We start from the raw sequence: 19,612 nt of genomic DNA, 5'->3' as shown, positions 1-19,612 counted from the left end.
GTCCTATGTGTAGTTGTGACTACGACCACAAATAAATTTTAAATATCACTACAGCAAGAGAGAGAGAGAGAGAGAGAAAGAGAGCGAGCAAGCATGGGAAACAAAAATGTTCCTCTCACTCTTGTGCAAAACCATAAAACCAGCTATATCCAGAACACGGTTGGCAGCTCTGGTCACCCCACCTTAATGGAGACAAAATGAAGATGCAGGCAATCTATACAACTAGTAATGGAAACAAGAAACAGAAAGACCTGGACACAAAAATAGAGTCCCAGACCACCCAAATTCACCTCTACTTAAAAACATAAACCAAACCAAACCAAACAAACAAAACACACTTCAGTATTTAAAAAAAGAAAAAGAAAAGAAAGCATAATAGACATGCCCCAAATCCTCACTCAACCACATGGCTTCTCAGCCCTTACTTCATTAGAGTCATCATTTATATCCACCAAATTACAGCCTCATCAGCTTTCTGGAGGTTCTTTCAAAACACTTTTATTCCCAGGAAACTGCATGAATTTCATCCATTCAACATTCCCATCAAAATCCAGTGGTCGGTCTGGTGCAGTGGCTCATGCCTGTAATCCCAGCACTTTGGGAGGTCGAGGTGGGTGGATCACCTGAGGACAGGGGTTCGAGACCAGCCTGGCCAACATGGTGCAACACCATCTCTACTAAAAATACAAAAATTAGCTGGCTGTGGTGGTGGGTGCCTGTAATCCCAGCTACTCAGGAGGTTGAGGCAGGAGAATTGCTTGAACCCGGGAGGTGGAGGTTGCAGTGGGCTGAGATTGTGCCACTACACTCCAGCCTGAGCGACAGAGAGAGACTTGGTCTCAAACAAACAAACAAACCAAAACAAACAAACCAAAACAAACAAACAAACAAAAAACTCCAATGGTGATACTGAATTCAGCATGAAAAACCCAGGCCTGTCCACCTCTAGTGGATTTAGCAAATCAATGGAAATGAAATATAATTACAAAAGTCACAAATGCTGAAAGTCAGGAAAGGAAAATGGCTCTGTTTCTCCCTGACTCTGAGAGCTCTGCAGAACATTGCTTCTTTATCTCATTATCTCATCATTATCATCATTATCAAAAACTACCATTCACTGACCAATTATGACTTGCAAGGAATTGGGCTAAGTACATTATATACAAATCTCATTTAGTCCTCACGGGAAAGCTATGAAATGTGTGTGAATACTTTGACAGAGTTGGTGACTCTGTAAAAAGAGAAAATGTTTGGTCAAACTAATCTACAAACACCACTTATATTACTAAATGAGCACCTGTTAAATAAATCTAGGGGAAATGTACCACATTTCTAATCAACAGGCTAGATTCTTGGTTATTTAATAATTGCCCTTCTTGCTCATTTCTACCCCTAGAGCAGCCATTCAAAGATGGAAAGACCATCCATCTGGGAGCAGAAACAAGCCAAATTCCTGATCTTTTTAATGGGAGGTTGCAAGAATGCCTGCTCATCTGCTAAAAGTATATGGGTCTCTCTTCAATCACAGCACAAAACACTGGAACCTCAGGAACACGTCAGAATGCTCAACCTTGACCTGACTGCAATCTAGAACTTGCCAAAAGTGCAGCTGAAGCAGCTGATATTTGAGAAAGATACGCCAAATCTACAATCTTCAGAGTTATTTATGCTCTCTTTCTTTACAAAGTGAAATCACCACAAAGCAATTTACCTGGACCACAGTAGCTTAGCTACCCACAGAAATACTTTCATAAGTTGAGATCCATTATTATACCCTCAGTTCCTATTGAGAATCTATATAAAATATCACCTTTTAAAGAACATTAGCACAATTTCCACAAACAGCAATTGAAGGCATTTTGCATTATGATTCTCAACATTTCTTACGTAAACAGTCCTCTTAAAATGTACTGCCCCCAAACACTTATGCCTATGGATGAAATTGTATGCTTACTTTATCTGAAAACAATCGCATGCCCCACCCGGTTTCCCTTTGTGCCCTGGTTTCCAGGAAGCTCAGTACTAAATTTAGTGCTCAATTGTAGCCACTCTCACACAATTCAACATACACATATCTCTTTCCACCTTCAAAAGGGAGCTTTTTTCCCGTTTGTTGCTTTGTTTGCTTTTCCCTCCGATGATCAAATAACACAATGGTCATTATTAAAAAATATGGAATGTATAGAAAGATATAAAGCAGCAAAAGATGTAAAGCAGCAAGAAAAACAACTTCCAATGGTTTCTGATCTCTTTTTAAAAATCTGATTTCATTCCCTAGGCCTATACTTGCTTTAACACTGTAAAGCATACAATTTGGTTTTGGAAGCAGGTAACTCCTGGCTATCCCAGCCTCGGAAAAGGTTATGTTGCATGCGTGTTTCTGTGTAGCTGAGTGAAGAGTGAAACGAGGCACAGAATACAAAGGCTGGATACACGTGGAATCACAGATGCTGAAACTAGAAAGAATCTTTCAGATCATCTGCTCAAATCCCTTCATGTTCCAAATAAGGAGCCCCCTCCTCTCCGTGCCAGGCTCCTAGCTATCTTCCTTGTGTTCACCTAGTGAGGCGCATCACTCATCAGACTTGTGCAAGTGCCAGACTTTTCACAGGGTCATATTTCCTAGTGGGTGGAGTGGCCAAGTGTTCACAAGCCCCGCTGCATTCCCCCTTTGCTTTTGTTTTTCCAGAGCTGGCCAACCAGGCCGAGTCGACTCCAGGTCTGCCTGGCAGGTCCTGCTGGCTCTCTCTCAGCACTCTTGCCTGAGTGCCTAGAGCTCCTGTATCGTGTAGTCAGAAAGGGACAGTAATGTCTCAACAATTAGATTCAAGGGGAAGACTCTGGTTAGTGGGTTAGCAGATGCCAGCCCAGCTTTAAAAACAAAGCAGAACTTTGTTTCCCATGTAACTTCAGATCCTTGTGCATGTACCCTCTGCATCCCCACAGCAAGGAGGGGAGGTTGGCAGGATGGATTCAGACATACTTGGATGCCTGGTGAGAACCCCATTTAACAGCACCCAGAACCATCTCTAATATCTAAAAGGGTTGTGGGACTCTACCTCAAACTGAACACACAGTTCACTAAAAAGGAAGAGAAATGCTCAGTAAAAGACTCAAGAGATATGAAAGATATGATGCAACTCACCAGCAGTTAAAAGTATAAGCTTTTAAAAGGATGGATAGTAAAAGAATTTCAGGAACAACTATATTTTTTAGTGTTGAAAAACATAGGTGAAAAAAATATATAGGTGAATACAGAGTCATAGAGTCAAGTCCAGTAAAGTTGGAAACATAGGCTGATTTTTCAAATATACCACCCAAATAGGTTGAATTTAAATTATAAATATTAAATGATCCTGATCAGAATCAAAGCATAGCTTCCTAGAAAATGCTTCCTTTCTACTGTTTAGTAAAGTTGTAAATCACTGAACCACAGAATTTTGAGGCTGGAAGAATTGCAGCTTTTATCCAATCCAACCAATGTTTATGAATAATCTTAAAAAGCAATCTTCTAAAAACATGAATCATAAATTATATCCAAATCCAGTCAGCAGGAAACTGTGTACAGGGTATGTGGAAGAGGAATTGGCTGCTTTAAACAGGCACTCCAGAAGGGACTTCTGGGTTTAGTTTTGGCTTTGATGACACAAACCCAAACTCCTAGTCTCACAAGGTACTTCTAAAATCCTCTGAACTATAAAAATTCTGCAATGGGAATTTCGGAGGCAACCTAACCTCTATTTTCCAAGAATATTTCCAACCCTCTCTGTCCTGCTCCCTATGGTATGAGGACGAAAACACAAGCAGCACACACAAACACTGAATAAAACCTCAGAGAAGAAAAAAGATGGTCAGAGCTTCCAATATTCTCTTTGGCCCATGGCATGATGTGCCCTGTGAGGGTATCTGGGCACATGCTAATCCCTATGTCTTATTGGCTACACCTTGTTCTGGGGCGAGGGGGAACCTAAAAGAAGTAACAGACACAGCCCATGTCCTCAAGAGGATTACAGTCTCTCTGGGCAGAGAGGCATTAGATGACCTGCTATGACAAGGTGTACAGCACAGAGGACCAGATGGTTGAAGAAAGGCTTGGGAATCCCTGAGCTGAGACTTAACTGATGAGTAGTAATTGGAACAGCAGAGAGAGAGGCGAGCACTCCACAGCTGTAGTTACTAATACCACACCTTGCAAACTCCTGCGTTACATCTGTTTTTTTTTTTTTTTTTTTCAAAATGGCATCTAGAAAAATGTACACTCATGTTTTCTTTACCACCAAAGGAAACATTTTTGCAATAATGAAGAAATAAAATCTCACTCCTAATCAAATGGTACAATGCTCACCATTTCATGCACCCCAAGGTAAGGTCTCTTGTTTGAGAATAGACACCAATAGCTGGGTGCGGTGGCTCACGGCTGTAATCCCAGCACTTTGGGAGGCCGAGGTTGGGGGGGGATTCCCTGGGGTCAGGAGTTCAAGACCAGCCTGGCCAACATGCTGAAATCTCATCTCTACTAAAAATACAAAAATTAGCCGGGCATGCGGATGGGCGCCTGTAATCCCAGCTACGCAGGAGACTGAGGCAGGAGAAACACTTGAACCTGGGAGGCAGAGGTTGCAGTGAGCTGAGATCGTGTCACTGTACTCCAGCCTGGGCGACAAAAAAAGAAAAACTATGTTAAACATGGGCCTCAATACTGAGATAAACTGGGTAGGTTGTACCTACTTCCACCCTAAGTACCTGGCATTAGAGGAAGAGCATTTTGGCTTGATGTCTTTTCCCCTTACTCCCTATTATGAGTATGTAACTAGCTGGCTATGCACATTGATTTATGTCTACTTTGGGTGACTTCCGAGTGTTAAGCTGGGTATGTGGCACTCACATGAGGAATGGTCTGAGAGAGGAGAGGAAGCTGCTGTCCTGTAGAAATGCAGCCAGGAGAGATCTGGTCCTGAGAAATTTCTCTTCCTAGAGGGCATGGTCAGCTCTCCCATCTCCAAAGCAGGAAAAGAGGATGGGCTCCAAGCCGAAGTGGTGGCCCCTTGGCTGTGTACAGTCACTTCTTCTGACAGCCCCATCAACCTCTCTGTTCCCATCTCCGAGGTTGTTCCACTCTTTGTTTGAAAAGGGGCAATTCTTTCATCGAACTCTGAACTGCTGGATGGCAGGTGAAGACTTTCCGAGGCTGAAAACAGACAGCAACAATTAGAATTCCACCAGCAGACTTCAAAATGTCTTAATACGCTTTTAGGGGGCTCAGTTCTGACATCTACAAAATATACACACATGAGAAGAAATTAGGAGAATAATTCATTCTACAAAAAATAAACTCCTGAAAGAGACCACAAACCAAGCCAGAGACTGTTATTAGATCTCACAAAGATTCTGTGTATTGTGGTAAAATTCTCAGAAAAGGGGCTCACTGTAGGTAAGTATGGAATCGGAGATCAGGGTTCTGATCATCAGGACCCAGCAACCACACTCCACCAAATCGGTCCCAGAATTTACCTGAATGCAATATAAACAAAATTCCCAATATCTAGGTGACCAAGAAGACCAGGGAATATCATGTGCAGAGTTTCTAAGCTCTGTAGGAATCATTTATGAATACAAAAGCCTTTCATATGCATCTTTACAGAATCGAGTCCCTCCCAACCAGATCTCCTGCCACTAGGACCTGAAACCATGGAATCATCCCTGACGGCTTCATCCTTTACTTTCAGGCCATCAACAGATCCTATCACTTTTCCTTGGTGAAGTCTCTACCAATCCCCTCCTCTTCATCCCTGTGGCCACGAGGCCACATTGCAGCACCTGATGTCTGAATTTCTCTGTCTGCCTGGGTGGTCCCTTTGACTCCAGGTTCCCTCCATCCTCCCACCCCCATGCTAGACATCCAGTACCTGCCTGCCTAGCGAATCCTCCTCAAATTCACTTTAGCTATGTCACTTACTTGCTCAGAAACCTTCACTGACTCTTCCTACTACACCAAATCTAAAGTGCCAGGTTTCTAAAGTCCTCTGTGATTGTCCCTAACCCCGTCCACACAATGGTCCCACCTGCTCCTCCTCTCCTCTGTGGGCAACTGATACCCTTCCCAAGGGGAGGCTGCTGGCCTTGCCACCCTACAGACAGGCCACACTTGTCTTTCTCTCCTCTGCACTTCACTCTCGTTGTCTAGGCATTCCACACCTCAGCACCCCCGCCACCTTGCTCAGATACACACACATAAGCTCTAATCCCAGTTTGGAAACCTGTTAACTGTTTGACCTACACGTATTGGGTCAACTAACTTCTCTGAGTTTCAGTTTCCAAATGCCTAAAAGGAGAATGACATGATCTAATGGGCTTGCTGGAAGGATTGAGAGAACAGACATGGTGGTATGTAGTAGTTCCCTGATTAACGCCAGTTTTTCTTAGTCTTCTATTCCTCGATGAAATCTTACCCACTGAGACCCAGCACCTTCTTGACATTCTTTGCTAAAAAGAGCAAACCACCAGGCTGTGCACACCAGAGCAAGAATAACCATTTAGGCCACATCAACACAAACCAAACCCAAGCCTGTCCCAGCTATGCATCCCACAAAATATACTGTCTCTGAGACCCTTGGGTGTGGCAGGCTCCCTGGAAAAGGCATGAAGTTTGGATTCCACTGGCCGTGGATCACAGATACCACAGGACCAGCGAGACTGCTCAGCAAATCTGCATCCTTGTCTGGTCTGTATTGACAAGCATAATACAAATGAAGCCTAAGTCACAGGTCTGACCCACTCCAGCCTAGGAACCTTGGAAGGGCACAATGGCTCAGAATGGGGGTTGTGGGGAATGGTAGAAACTTTGTTTTCCAGGACTGGACACGCATGCATGAAACGTGCATCATCAGCACAAGCTCACCTAAGGTGCTACTCTGGGAAGTCAGAACTGTTGCTATCTCCAGCGAGTACCCAACAGGCAAATTGGTGAAGTTTGTTCTACTTGAAGAGCCATTCCTTCCTCTAGCATCTGCTGTTTCAGCAAGTAGAGTGAGGTTTTCTGGAGCATCTGAAGCAGCATAGCTCTTCCCGGAGGTCTGAACCATCATGCCCTCTTTGGAGGACACTGTTGAAAAGTCCTCTTGATTCTGATAGAAGGTGATGTTTTCTATGTGGGACTCAGTGTTACTTTCTGGCCAGTGTTTCCAGGCAGCATCTGAAAGAAGAAGAGGATGCATCAGGGAGAACCTGCTGGCTTCTGAAAAGAAAAGTAAACCTTCAGAAAAGACACTATGAGATACATCAGTAGAGAGGGAATGCAAATAAAAGAATTTTGGCCAGGTGTGGTGGCTCACGCCTGTAATCCCAGCACTTTGGGAGGCTGAGGCGGGAGGATCACCTGAAGTCAGGAGTTCAAGACCAGCCTGGCCAACATGGTGAAACCCTGTCTCTACTAAAAATGCAAAAAAATTAGCCAGTCGTGATGGCAGGCACCTGTAATCCCAGCTACTAGGGAGGCTGAGGCAGGAGAATCACTGGAACCCGAGAGGTGGAGGTTGCGGTCAGCCAAGAATGTGCCATTGCACTCCAGCCTGGGCAACAAGAGTAAAACTCAATCTCAAAAAAATAATAATAATAATTTCACCTTTCTTTTTTTCCCATATTCATTATTCTTATAATCCAGAGGAAGGAATTATGAAGCAACAATACAATACAGGATTAAATTTCATTGTGCATAGAATAAATGATAAAAATTTATTGATAGAGATCAGCATGGGGCTCATGGAAGAGCAACTGAACCTCTGGCACCTGTGCAGGTCAGAGAGGGGACTGGAGGAGGAAGATTGGGTGTAAGCATAAGGCAAGAAGCATCTCATATTTGCCAAAGTTGCTAACTCCGCCTCCTGTGGTGGTAGGAAGCTACTATACAAGCTGGCAGCCCTTGACCCTGACACCTGCTCTTGCAGGTGGGAGGTGTAGTGCACAATTCTGATAAAACATGAAGACTCTGGCAATATTACTAAAACTTGTGTGATATGAATGGGTTTGAGGCAGTAATTCCAAATTGAATTTATCTGAAGGAGATACTCAAGAATGTGAACAAAGATTTAGCTGCATAGATGTTCATTACAGCATTGTTTACAACAGAAAAAGGAAAAGAAAGAACAAACCTAAAACTCCTTCAGCGGGGGAGGGTCATGCATCTTGCCCAAGTCGCACAGTCAAAAAGCAGGAGGGCCAGGCAGCCTGCTCCAAACCCAGGCCTCTCGCCTGCCAGCTGTGCTCAGCTGGAAGGGAAAATGGTGGAGAGGAGTATGGTTTCCAGCTGGGAGTGCTGAGGAAATAATGCTCTTGAGTATGGACTGTTACTTGAAGCCTGTATATTAGGAATGTATTTATATTAGTCAGAAAGTACATTTAAATGATAGTTAACTTCCATAACGCCCAAGATGGTGGCAAAGAGGGTATTAGTTAAAAATGTTCTGAGGATAAAGTTGAAGTTGGGGGTTAAATTGGGCAAGAGTAAGTCATGTGTAGCATCAAATGCCATTTGTCAAGGCAGGAGGTTCAGGGTCAGAGCAGGTGTGTGGGATGCCCAAGTCCAGTGCAAGAAAGCTGCCCTGTTACTCTGGAAAAGTCTGTACCCAGCCTGGCCACTGCTCAGAAGCCAAAGCTGGGCCACTGCTGGGTGCCGGGCCCCTAAAAAATAGCACCAAAACCAAGCAGGATTCTGAGAACACTGTCCTTTCCCCATACATCCAAAACAATACGGAATCCAATATCAAATATGGGTGCCAATTGAGGGACACTGAGAAAGGGTGAGGACAGGGCCACGTGACGTTGTCGCTGATTACATGACTCCCTGAAACAACATTTAATTTTCCCCACTTGGAAATGGTATTTCTCTTTCTGCTTGGGAATGGGGACTGTGGGCACTGGTGAGAAACCTCTGTGGGGATGAATGGAATCACTTCTACTTATATGAATCAAACAAAAATGGCAAACCATTGGACAAGTAGAAGCTGCAGGCAGAACCTACAGTTTGTATCTAAATACCACACACACACACACACATACATACATACACACATACATACACCCACATATACCCCTCACACACATACACACATACACATGCGCGCACACACACACACACATGCACACATACACATATACACACGCGCACACACATGCACACACAGGCACGGAACAAGTTATCTCTCAGATCAGTGCTGCCTAAGCGATACTGAGTCACAAACACAATCTACAAGTGTACACTTTAAATTTTCTAGTAGCTGCATTTTTAAAATTAAAAAACGTGAAATTAATTTCAATATTATTTTATTTCACTCAGCATATCCAAAATATTATCACTTCAATGTGTAATTGATATAAAAATATTGAGATATTTTATATTCTTTTTTTGGTATTAAACGTTTAAAATCCAGTGAATGTTTTGGGAACCACATCTCAAGAGTTCCATAGCCACATGTGGCTGGTGGCTGCATCACTTGCCAGTGCAGTTCTAGATCGATGGTTCTGAACATTTCTCCACTCTGATTCACTCCTTCTAGAAGCAGTGGCTCACTTATTTGGGGTTAGGGGGTGATGATTGCAAAAAAACTTCCAGAAGACATTCTGACAAACTTTCCTGAGAGAATCACTTCCTCCCCAAATCCTTTGAGAGTTACTGTTTTTATGCCTCTTGTTCTGTTTCCTGTGGGTGATAATTAACAGAGGCTTCCTGGAGGGGGAGGGAAGTTGCCATGCATCTGAGCTCCTCTGGGGCCCAGTTCCAGACAGGTAAGACCCACATGCAGCTAGAAATGGGATGTGGAAGGGTGTTTCCAGGGGTAGCCACAAGGCCTCCAAGTTCAACTTGAGAGCCTGGGGTTACAGACAGCAGGGGCCCACAGGGCACGCTCCCTTTGTTCTACCTCTGGGAGCTACAATGGCAAGCTGGTCTCCTGCGAGGAGGTGAAAGGTCTGAGGATGCTTTCTCTCTCCTTTTGGTTAACTGTACACAATGAGAAATTATTCTCCAAGGAAGCCAGAGAGAAGCGATTGTGGGGAAGCAGAGGGACTCAAAACCCATGCCCCAAAGCTGGCCAGCTGTGAGCAAAGGGAAGGCAATGAACTTGGCTCCATTACAACCTTCAGGCAAGGTGAGACTCAGCCATTGGTGAGTGTGACGGGGCCTTTGAGGAGGCAGCTTTGTTCCCTTCCTCTCCAGGGACCAGGAGTGGAGGTTCCACAGCCCAGTCAGCTCAGGGAACTCCAGTGCAGTCTCCAAGGGGAAAAGAACGGCCACATGCAGACTGGGCAGGACCCACACTGACCTGCGCTCTCTTCCTGGAGGGGTGACTAAGGATGTAAGAAAGAAAAAATGCACGCTATAAACAAAACTGAAAGGCAGACAATAGTCCTGCAGTATCCTCAATGACCCTGCCACTATAAACAACTCAAAATGCTGAACAAAATATATTTTTTAAAAATTTCTGAAAGCATTGCTGAGCTGGCAAGTAAGTAAAGAATCAAATCTTCTGAGGCCAAAAATGAACCATGACTAGGAATCCAGAGAAATGAGCTAATGTTGAGGCTGGCAGCTGCCCTGGAGGCACCTGTTCAACATTTGTGACCTTGAATTTCTGTTCTGATGGCTGCCGAGAATCAGGAGATGGGAGACACGATTCTCAAGGAGGGAATCCAGCAGGAAACCACTGTGTAAAGCTGGGACTTTACACAGCTATGCCTTGGGTACAAGGCAAATAGAAACAAACCTGCCCCACAGAAGGGCACAGCAGAGAAACCTGGCCCTTCAATCTTGGTTTCAAGTGAAAGAAGAAATAAATCTCACCCAAGAATATATAACCATAAAGCTAGCCCTCGTATGGGTGTGCCGCATGTCACATTACCTCTGTGATCTAAACTAAGGATGCATTTGCGAGTGGTCCTGAATCCTGCGAATGTACTAAAAACCACTGAATTATATACTTTCAAAGGGTCAACTTTATGGCATGTGAATCAGGGGCCTCCAAACCCAGGCCATGGACTGGTAGTGGTCCATGGGTTATTAGGAACCAGACTGCACAGGAGGCGGTGAGCAGTGGGCGGGCGAGCATTGCCACCTTAGCTCCGCCTCCTGCCAGATAAGCAGTGGCATCAGATTCTCAAACGAGCAAGACCCTTATTGTGAACTGTGCATGTCCGAAAGATCTAAGTTGCATGCTCTGTCTGAGAATCTAATGCCTGATATGATCTGAGGTGGAAGAGTTTCATCCCAACCCCCAGCCCACCCCACTCCACCCTATCTGTGGAAAAATTGTCTTCTGTGAAACCGGTCTCTGGGGCCAAAAAGGTTGGGGACCACTGATGTAAATTATATCTCCAATACACACACATCCTGTTAATAATGGAGCAGGGGTGGTCCTGATGGATAGTGCCTCCAGGTACCTGTGTTGTGTAGACACAAATACAAATGCTCTCCAGATAAACATATCTTCAGAACAATTTTTATCATTTATTAATAACATTCTAAGGAATAAGAGACCACAGTCAAAAATCACAAAATACAAGAGAAAATGAGGCATCCATGAGGAAATAAGACATCCATACCTCTTTGTCTGGTAATTCTAGTATCTGAAGTCTTTGCTTGTTAAACAATTGCCAACAAATTAGACAAGCAAAGACTTCAAATGCTAGAATTACGAGACAAAGAAGTACACAAAACTACATTAGAAAAAAATGTTTAAAAAAGAGACTATAAATAATAGCCCAAAATATTTGAAAGAAAGCTAGATGGAAATTCTAGAAATAAAAAAAGTAGTAATTGAAATTTTAAAAACTCAACAGCAGATTAGATATGACCAAAGTGAGAATTAGAAAATAATTATAATTCACTAGGCATGGTGGCTCACGCTTATAATTCTAGCACTTTGGAAGACCAAGGCAGGAGGATCACTTGAGCCCATGAGTTCAAGACCAGCCTGGGCAACATAGTGAGACCTTGTCTTTACAAATAATAAACAAAATTAGCTGGGTATGGTGGTGCATACCTGTGGTCCCAGCTACTTGGGACCCAGCTACTTGGAAGGCTGAAGTGGAAGGATCGCTTGAGCCTGGGAGATGAAGGTTGCAGTGAGCTGTGATTATGCCACTATACTCTAGCTTGGACAACAGAGTGAGACCATCTCGAAAGAAAAAAAAAAAAGAGTTAGAAAATAAATAACAGAATGCTCAAAATGAGATTTAAAAACAGAAGAATATGAAAAAGAGGTTAAGAGAGAAAAAGAGTGAGAAAGTTCAACACACAACTGATTGGAGTTTAGGAGGAGAAAACAGAGAAAGTAGAAGTGAAAATATTTCTTTAATTTTTATTTTTTATTTGAGACAGAGTCTCACTTTGTCACCCAGGTTGGAGTACATCTCAGCTCACCGCAGCCTCCACCTCCTGGGTTCAAGCAATTCTCATGCCCCAGCTTCCTGAGTAGCTGGGATTAGAGGTGTGCCACACACCTGGTTAATTTTTTTGTATTTTTAGTAGAGATGGGGTTTCACCATGTTGGCCAGGCTGGTCTCAAACTCCTGACCTCAGGTGATCTGCCCACCTCAGCCTCCCAAAGTGTGGGGCTTATAGAAGTGGCAATATTTTAAAAGGTAATGGCTGGAAAATTTCCCAAACTAATGAGAACTATAAACCTTCATTTTAAGGCGGCTTCCTAGGAGACTAAATTGAAAAAGAAATATATACCTCTATCATACCGAAACTGCACAAAAACCACAGACTAAGACTAGGTCTTAAAAGCAACCAGAGGGGAAAAAAATGGTAAATCATCTATAGAAGGTGACAATTACAGCTGATTTCTCAGCAGTGACAATGGAAGCCAAAAGACAGTGGATAAATATTTTCAACGTGCTGAGAGAGAAAACTATAATCATACATTCAGCAAAGCTATCTTTCAGAAACATCTTCAGACTATCAAATAAAAACATGTTCAGTCAAAATTAAGCCTTTCAACCATTTCTACTAAAGGAAATTATACCAAATTTCTTTCAAGCAGAAGAAAAACAATCCTTAATGAAAGATATCAGATGCAAGTCAATGTAATGACCAAAGAAAACAACACACGTGTGAATAAATCTAAAGGAACACTGAATTTATGAAATAATAACAATAATTTCTCATTTGTGAAATTAATAAAACAAGATGGAACAAATCCTGCATAACAATAGCTCATAAGTCTGGCATGGGATAATTAGAATCATGTTGCGTAGGAGAAGGGTAACTTCGAGTTCTGTGAAAAACGCATTTAAAATACCTCTCTAAAGAATAGAAATAGAGGCCTGGCATGGCGGCTTATGCACTTTGGGAGGCTGAGGTGGGAGGATTACTTGAGGCCAGGAGGTTGAAACCAGCCTGGGCCACATAGTGAGATTCTGTCTCTACCAAATAAAAAAAAATTAATCAGGCATGGTGGTACATGCCTGTAGTTGCAGCTACTTGGGAGGCTAGGGTGGGAGGATCGCTTGAGCCCAGGAGGTCAAGGCTGCAGTGAGCTGTGATGGTGCCACTGCACTTCAGCCTGGATGACAGAGCAAGACCCTGTTTCAAAAAAAAAAGAATAGAAATAGAAATGTGTCACTTCCAAATTGGTAGAGCTTGGAATGATATAAAATGAATACTGCCTAAAACCAAAAATTTAAAAAAAAAAATCAATAATAGATAGCAACACAAGCAGGTTAGAGATATGGAAAAAAATACTAAGATAATCAGTTAAAAGGGTTGAGAATGTTTGATTCTGGAGAACAGAAAATGATGATGATAGGAGTAGTCAGAATTTTATTACAGCCTTATACAATCTATTTGATCTTCAAACTATGTATAAGTCTGATAAAAATAAAAGCTATATTTGTAAAAAGTTGAATGACAAACAAGGGTAAATGTCTGCAGTGCCTGATAAAAATGTTTAGCATCCTTAACACACAAAGAACTTTTTCAAATCCCTAAGATGTACCCCTCATAGACAAAGAACATGAATGTGCAATTCACAAAAGGAAATATATAAATGGAGAATAAATACATGAAAGCGTTGTTGAAAAGCAAGGTACAAACCCAAACTAGAAAGGACCTTTTACATTACTTGTTTATTTTTGCATATCAAATTGGCAAAGATTTAAGAATAATATCTAATGTTGTTACAGGTACTTTCATACGATATTGGTAAAAATACAATTAACACAGTCCTTTTGGTGAGGAATTTAGCAATCCATTGCAAAAGCATTAAAAATAGGCATATATTTTGGCCCAAGAATTCCATTTCTGGAAATTAGTTCTAAGGAAATGATTAGGAAGTGTGCAAAGTTTCGGGTATAAGGAAGTTTATCACAGAATTGTTTATAATAATGAAAAGTGGAAACAACCTAAATTTCTACAATAGGGAGTTAGTTAACTTAATTATGAGACAACAACATTTTAAAGGACTGACCAAAATATATTGCTGATACAGTTCTTCTTATGTATTATGCTCACACTATATTGTTAAATGCAAACACAAATTATAAAATAGTATGTATCATATGATTCCATGTTATTAAAAATATGTCTATGACAAATGTGTCTCCTAAGAAAAAGAACAAAAATGGTTGGTATCTTGATAAAAGGATCCCAGGTCTACGGACCTGGAGAAGCCACTTAGGAATGGGCTTTCTGGGATCCCCAGACTGCCTCTTAAGGTAGGTGAAGTCTGTAGACCTTTTATAGAAAACTGGCTCATGCAACTTGCTACTAACCAAGTATGCAGGTAGGAGTTCCAGTGACATTTCTGAAACATAATGTAAGCATGTGAGTGGCTTTTGATGGCATAGCTGAAAGACTGATGAGTTTCCTTGTGCCTTGGCTGCTCTGCCCCTGGATGCCTAACTACTCTCAGTAACAGTCCTGGCCATAACTGGTGGCTCATGACCACTTCTCCAGAGCAGCCAGACACAAGATACACCCTTGGCCAGTGCAGCCACTGCTGGACCCTGCTGGCCCCAAAGACCTGCCTTCTGTGGTTACACCTCCACTTCTTCTCCTTAGTCAGCGGGCACCAGAGTCGCCTGCACTGGTGAGAAGCTACTGCTTTCTGTGTCTCTAGAGATTCAATTCTTAATAAGAGAGGCAGTAGGGGAATGCACAGACTGTGGTTCAAGTCAGACCATGTAGGTTAGACTTCTGGCTCCACCTCTTTCACACCCTATGATCTTAAGTGAGATTCTTAATTTCTCCATGCCCCAGCTTGCCTTCTGTAAAATGAGGATATTAACAGTATCTCCCTCACTGGGTGGTTGTGAAAACCAGTGGAATGCAGACATGTAAGAGCGTAGGAAGAGTACCTGGTACATAGTAAATGCTACATATGTCATAGCTATTAAATGGATTTAGGGTTGTCAACTTTTAAGAAATAGATTTGGGTAGATGACCTTGGCAGGCACTGCTAATCAATCAAAGCTCAGTGTCCTAATCCTTCTTCAGGTAGTGGACCACAGCCCGTACCAGAGCGGCCCCGGGCTCCCAAGCCCTCTTGGAAGCTAGGAATCCACTCTGATAAAAGCACTGAGGCTAGACAAACAGCTGCAGGAACAGTCTGGGCCTCGCTGAATTCCACTCCACGACACCTCTCCTAGGAGGTATAGGGAGAGTTTAGGGCGCACAGGGTGAGACCTGGGACCACCTCCAGCACAGCAAGCCCTTGAAGTCACTGGCTCATGCAATTTGCTACTAACCAAGTGTATAGGTGGGAGTTTCAGTGACATTTCTGAAACAAAATGTAAGCATGTGAGTGGCTTTTGATGGCATAGCTGAAAGACTGATGAGTTTCCTCACTGATCCTTGGGAAACAATACAAAACAATATGAAAGATATCCCACTGTCCCCTATTGAACTCCGGGTGCCCCTCTATATCTCTTATTGCCTACGAACTTTTCCTTAAGAAAGGGATTAATAAACCACACAGCTGGGGCAGGCAACACCTCCACTGCCACTGGAGGTCTTGTTTGACTGTGAACATCCAAGTGCTTTACACCATTCCCGGCGCCATCTCAGCGGGGACAACGGGTCAAATGCTAAAATGTGTACTGAAGTCCAATGACTGATCCTTTCTGAAGCCCTGAGTTAGTTAGGGCCGCTGTGGATGAATTCTGTTGAGGGCATGGCTCCCTATTCAGCACCTGTATAAACCCTGAATAGAGAGTAATTTGGAATAAAACTGCCACATGGGGGGGCGAGGTGTCAAAGAACCTGCTCTTATTCTTGGTGGAGAAGAGAAATGACCCTGGAGAAATGGAAAGGAGACAGGATTCCTCAAGCTTCAGAGCCTGCGTCCAATGAAGTCAGGAGTAAGGAGAAGAGGCTGTGCCCCCTCAGACATTCATGGGGTGGGAGGGGGCACCCTGGAGGCTCAGTAGACTGGTGCTATGCACCTCACCCGGGCCAGCTTCGCAGACGGTCGGAGATGATCATTCAAACCCCATTCACACCAACCCTCTTCATATTGGAGATGAGACATCCCATTTCTCAGGTATCTTTTGAGCTGAAAATACCATCCTTCCCTCTGTACTTGGCCCCCTGTGCTGGGCTGTAACTTTCCCTTGTACCATGAATGGAGATTAAATTAACAAGAGAGTTTTATTGCTTGCTTTGCCTGTTTTTTTTTTTCCTCCTAATTGACAACTTCCACTTCTGTAGCGTCTTAATGTTCCAAAACATCTGTTTGTGAACCAGCATCATCAGGGATGCTAGCACAGCCCAAGAATAGGATTTCCTAATTAGCAGCTGCTACAGAGTTAACTCCTTGCCACCCTCCACTCCCTGCCCGTGATTTGGGGCTTTTCAGCTTGCATTGTTTCGGAGCAGTGGAGTGAGTAGGAGCGTACAGGGAGTGTGCTGTGTTATCCAAAAAGGCAGTTTCCTCCTGGAGGGTCCACCCCACCCCCACACCTCGGCATCAAACCCCACAGCGGGCCAAATGACAAGCACTGCCAGCTACAAGCTTGTGTTTTTGAGGCACACAGTTGAAGAACAAGCCCTTTATTTTCTTTTCCCCCTCCATTTGGATTCAGATTTCACTAACATCTATTTAGGGCTTACCACGTGCTAAACATTTTCACATGCATTATCTCATTAATACCCTGTCAAGCGGGTATTATTATCCTCATACGGCACATGGGGAAACTGAGGGTCAGAAAGATTAAGTGATTGTTTCAGGTCACGCACTCAATAGCAGTACAGACACAGTCTGAACCCAGGGCTCATTCCATCACACTCCAGCTTATTCCGTGAGGCTTTAAGGCACTGGCCAGAAGAGCAGAGCCAAAAAACCAAAAAAACAAAAAAACAAAAAAAAGCCCCCCACAGAAAGCCAAACTGCAGCTTGAAACACAACTGCGCTGACCTTGTTTCTCCCTAAGAGGAATGAAATGCTGCCTATCACATGGGCTTTGGAATCAGACTTGATTTGACAACAGCTGCACGTTATTAGCTAGAAGACGGAGCAAGAGGACTTCAAAATCAGCTTCTAACTCAGAGAGGATTTTTATGCATAATGAAAGAATAAGACAGAAAGAGTGGAGCCATAATGGAGGACGAGCTTGAGGAACAAGAAAAGTCTGTTTCTGAAATGTGACGTTTGGGGTGATGTTACAACTTCCAAGTGAAAACGTCTGGCAGACAGTTAAAGATTCAGGACTGCTGATTAGGAGAAGGCCAGGATATGACATACGAAGGGAAAAATCAAGGATCAAGGACTGATTTTGGGGAAAACTTGACGTGGAGACAGAAGAGCCAGTGACAGAGACACAGATGACAAGGGAAGGATAGGATGAAATTAAAGGTAGGAGCCAGGGAAGAGGAAGGCAGTGAGACCAGCCCTACAGAAAGTCCCTAGGCCTTTCTAGGGTGTCGCCTGGTAGAAGAAAGATGAAGGTCATACTGCTTAAAAGGGAGAGGTTCCAGAACAGTAAGACACTGATCCCCAGCTGCGGAATTCCCTGTTCCTGCCTCCTGGGTAGAGCATTCCTGGGATCCTCAATGTGGGGTCTGGTGGACCACATTCAAATGAAAATATACCTACGCTGTTGCAGATACCAGCAACGGATCCTTACACCCATGAGAGTGGGTTTCTTTGTCATTTTAAGACATTTTCCTAAAATTTAATTGTTCATACAGGGAGGGGAGAAAACAGACTCTTTTTTTTTTTTTTTTTAAAGGACTTTTAGCACCCTCCTTTAAAAATCCCCTTTGAGTATGATGGACGGCCACAGACTGAAGAGGGGCACAGCACTGTTCACAGGTCCTTTCCAGGAGAGTGAATCTGTGCTTCTCTTCCCACAGATCAAATTAGGAAAAAAAATTCCCACGCATTTTACAATCGACAAAGCACTTTTCACAGGATAATTTCATGGCCTAAATTATCCCTTTAGATTCTGACCCTCTGAGTGGCAGGCAGGAGGGTAACTCTTGCCCTGTTTTACAGAAGTGGAGACTGAGGCTCAGTACAGAAGTCACCTGCCCAGGTTAACCCAGAAAATAGGTGGCAGAGCGGAGACTAGAGACCAGCTCCTTCATTCCAGTGTCTTTCCTAACTGACCACTTCCAAACGAAAACCAGTGAGGACTGAGCAGAGAGAAGCTCTTGCTAAGCTGATTTCCAGCATGTGGCAAGCTCTACTAGCTAGCATCCACACTGCTTTACTTCCTTCATTCTGGCCAAAGTTACCTGGATTGTCTCTGGTGCCCCCATCCCTCTGCAAAGGTGACCACTACCCTCAGGGACCAAAGCAACCACTAGCCTGACCATCACAGGGCTGAGGTCCGAGAGGAAGAGTAACAGTTTCAAATCTGCAATCAAACCAATGAGTAGCATTTATCAACTGAAAAAATACTTTCACACCCATTAGGAAGGCTATTATCAAAAAAGAAGAATGGAAAAGAAGTGCTGGCAAGGATATGGAGAACTCAGAACACTCCTGTATTGCTGGCGGGAATGTAAGGTGGTGCAGCCCCTGTAGAAAACAGTATGGCAGTTCCTCAAAACCTTAAGAGTTATGAGTTGATCCAGCAATCCGACTTCTGGGTCTATATCCAAAAGAATTGAAAGCAGGAACTCAAACAGACACTTATGCACCCATTTTCATAGCATTATTCACAACAGCTAAAGATGAAAGCAACCCAGCTATCTATCAGTAGATGAAAGGATAAACAAAATGTGGTATATATGTACAATGGGATATTATTCAGCCTTCAAAATGAGGGAAATTCTAACACATACTACATGGGTAAACCCTAAAAACATGCTGGTAAGTGAAATAAGCCAGCCACAAAAGGACAAATATTATATGATCCCACTTTCATGAGGTATCAAGAATAGGCAAAATCATAGAGACAGAAAGCAGAATAAAGGTTTTCAGGGGCTGGGAGCAGGGAGGAACAGGAAGTTATTATTTACTGAGTTTCTATTTGGGATGATGAAAAGTTTCAGTAAACAGATGGTGATGATGATTGCAACAACATTGTGATTGTACTCAATGCCACTGAACTGTATAGTTAAAAATGGTTAAAATGGTAAAGTTTATGTTGTGCATATTTTACTACAATAAGA

General features: G+C 43.1%; 1 protein-coding gene across 1 annotated transcript in view; it reads right to left on the bottom strand.

Moving 5' to 3' along the window:
* HEG1 (heart development protein with EGF-like domains 1) overlaps nt 1-19,612 on the bottom strand; it is a 113,846-nt gene that overhangs the window by 62,416 nt on the left and 31,818 nt on the right. Inside the window, exons 3-5 of the mRNA XM_011950855.1 lie at nt 15,512-15,638; nt 6,899-7,192; nt 4,886-5,188 (exon numbers count right to left, since the gene is read on the bottom strand). Of these exons, the coding sequence (XP_011806245.1) occupies nt 4,886-5,188; nt 6,899-7,192; nt 15,512-15,638 (724 nt within the window). The remainder of the gene's footprint in view (nt 1-4,885; nt 5,189-6,898; nt 7,193-15,511; nt 15,639-19,612) is intronic.

The sequence above is a fragment of the Colobus angolensis genome, unplaced genomic scaffold, assembly GCF_000951035.1.
Source record: "Colobus angolensis palliatus isolate OR3802 unplaced genomic scaffold, Cang.pa_1.0 Scaffold31, whole genome shotgun sequence".
Classification (NCBI taxonomy): Eukaryota; Metazoa; Chordata; class Mammalia; order Primates; family Cercopithecidae; genus Colobus; species Colobus angolensis.
Note: the sequence above shows the minus strand (reverse complement) of the source record. Positions and strands in the feature narration are given on the sequence as shown.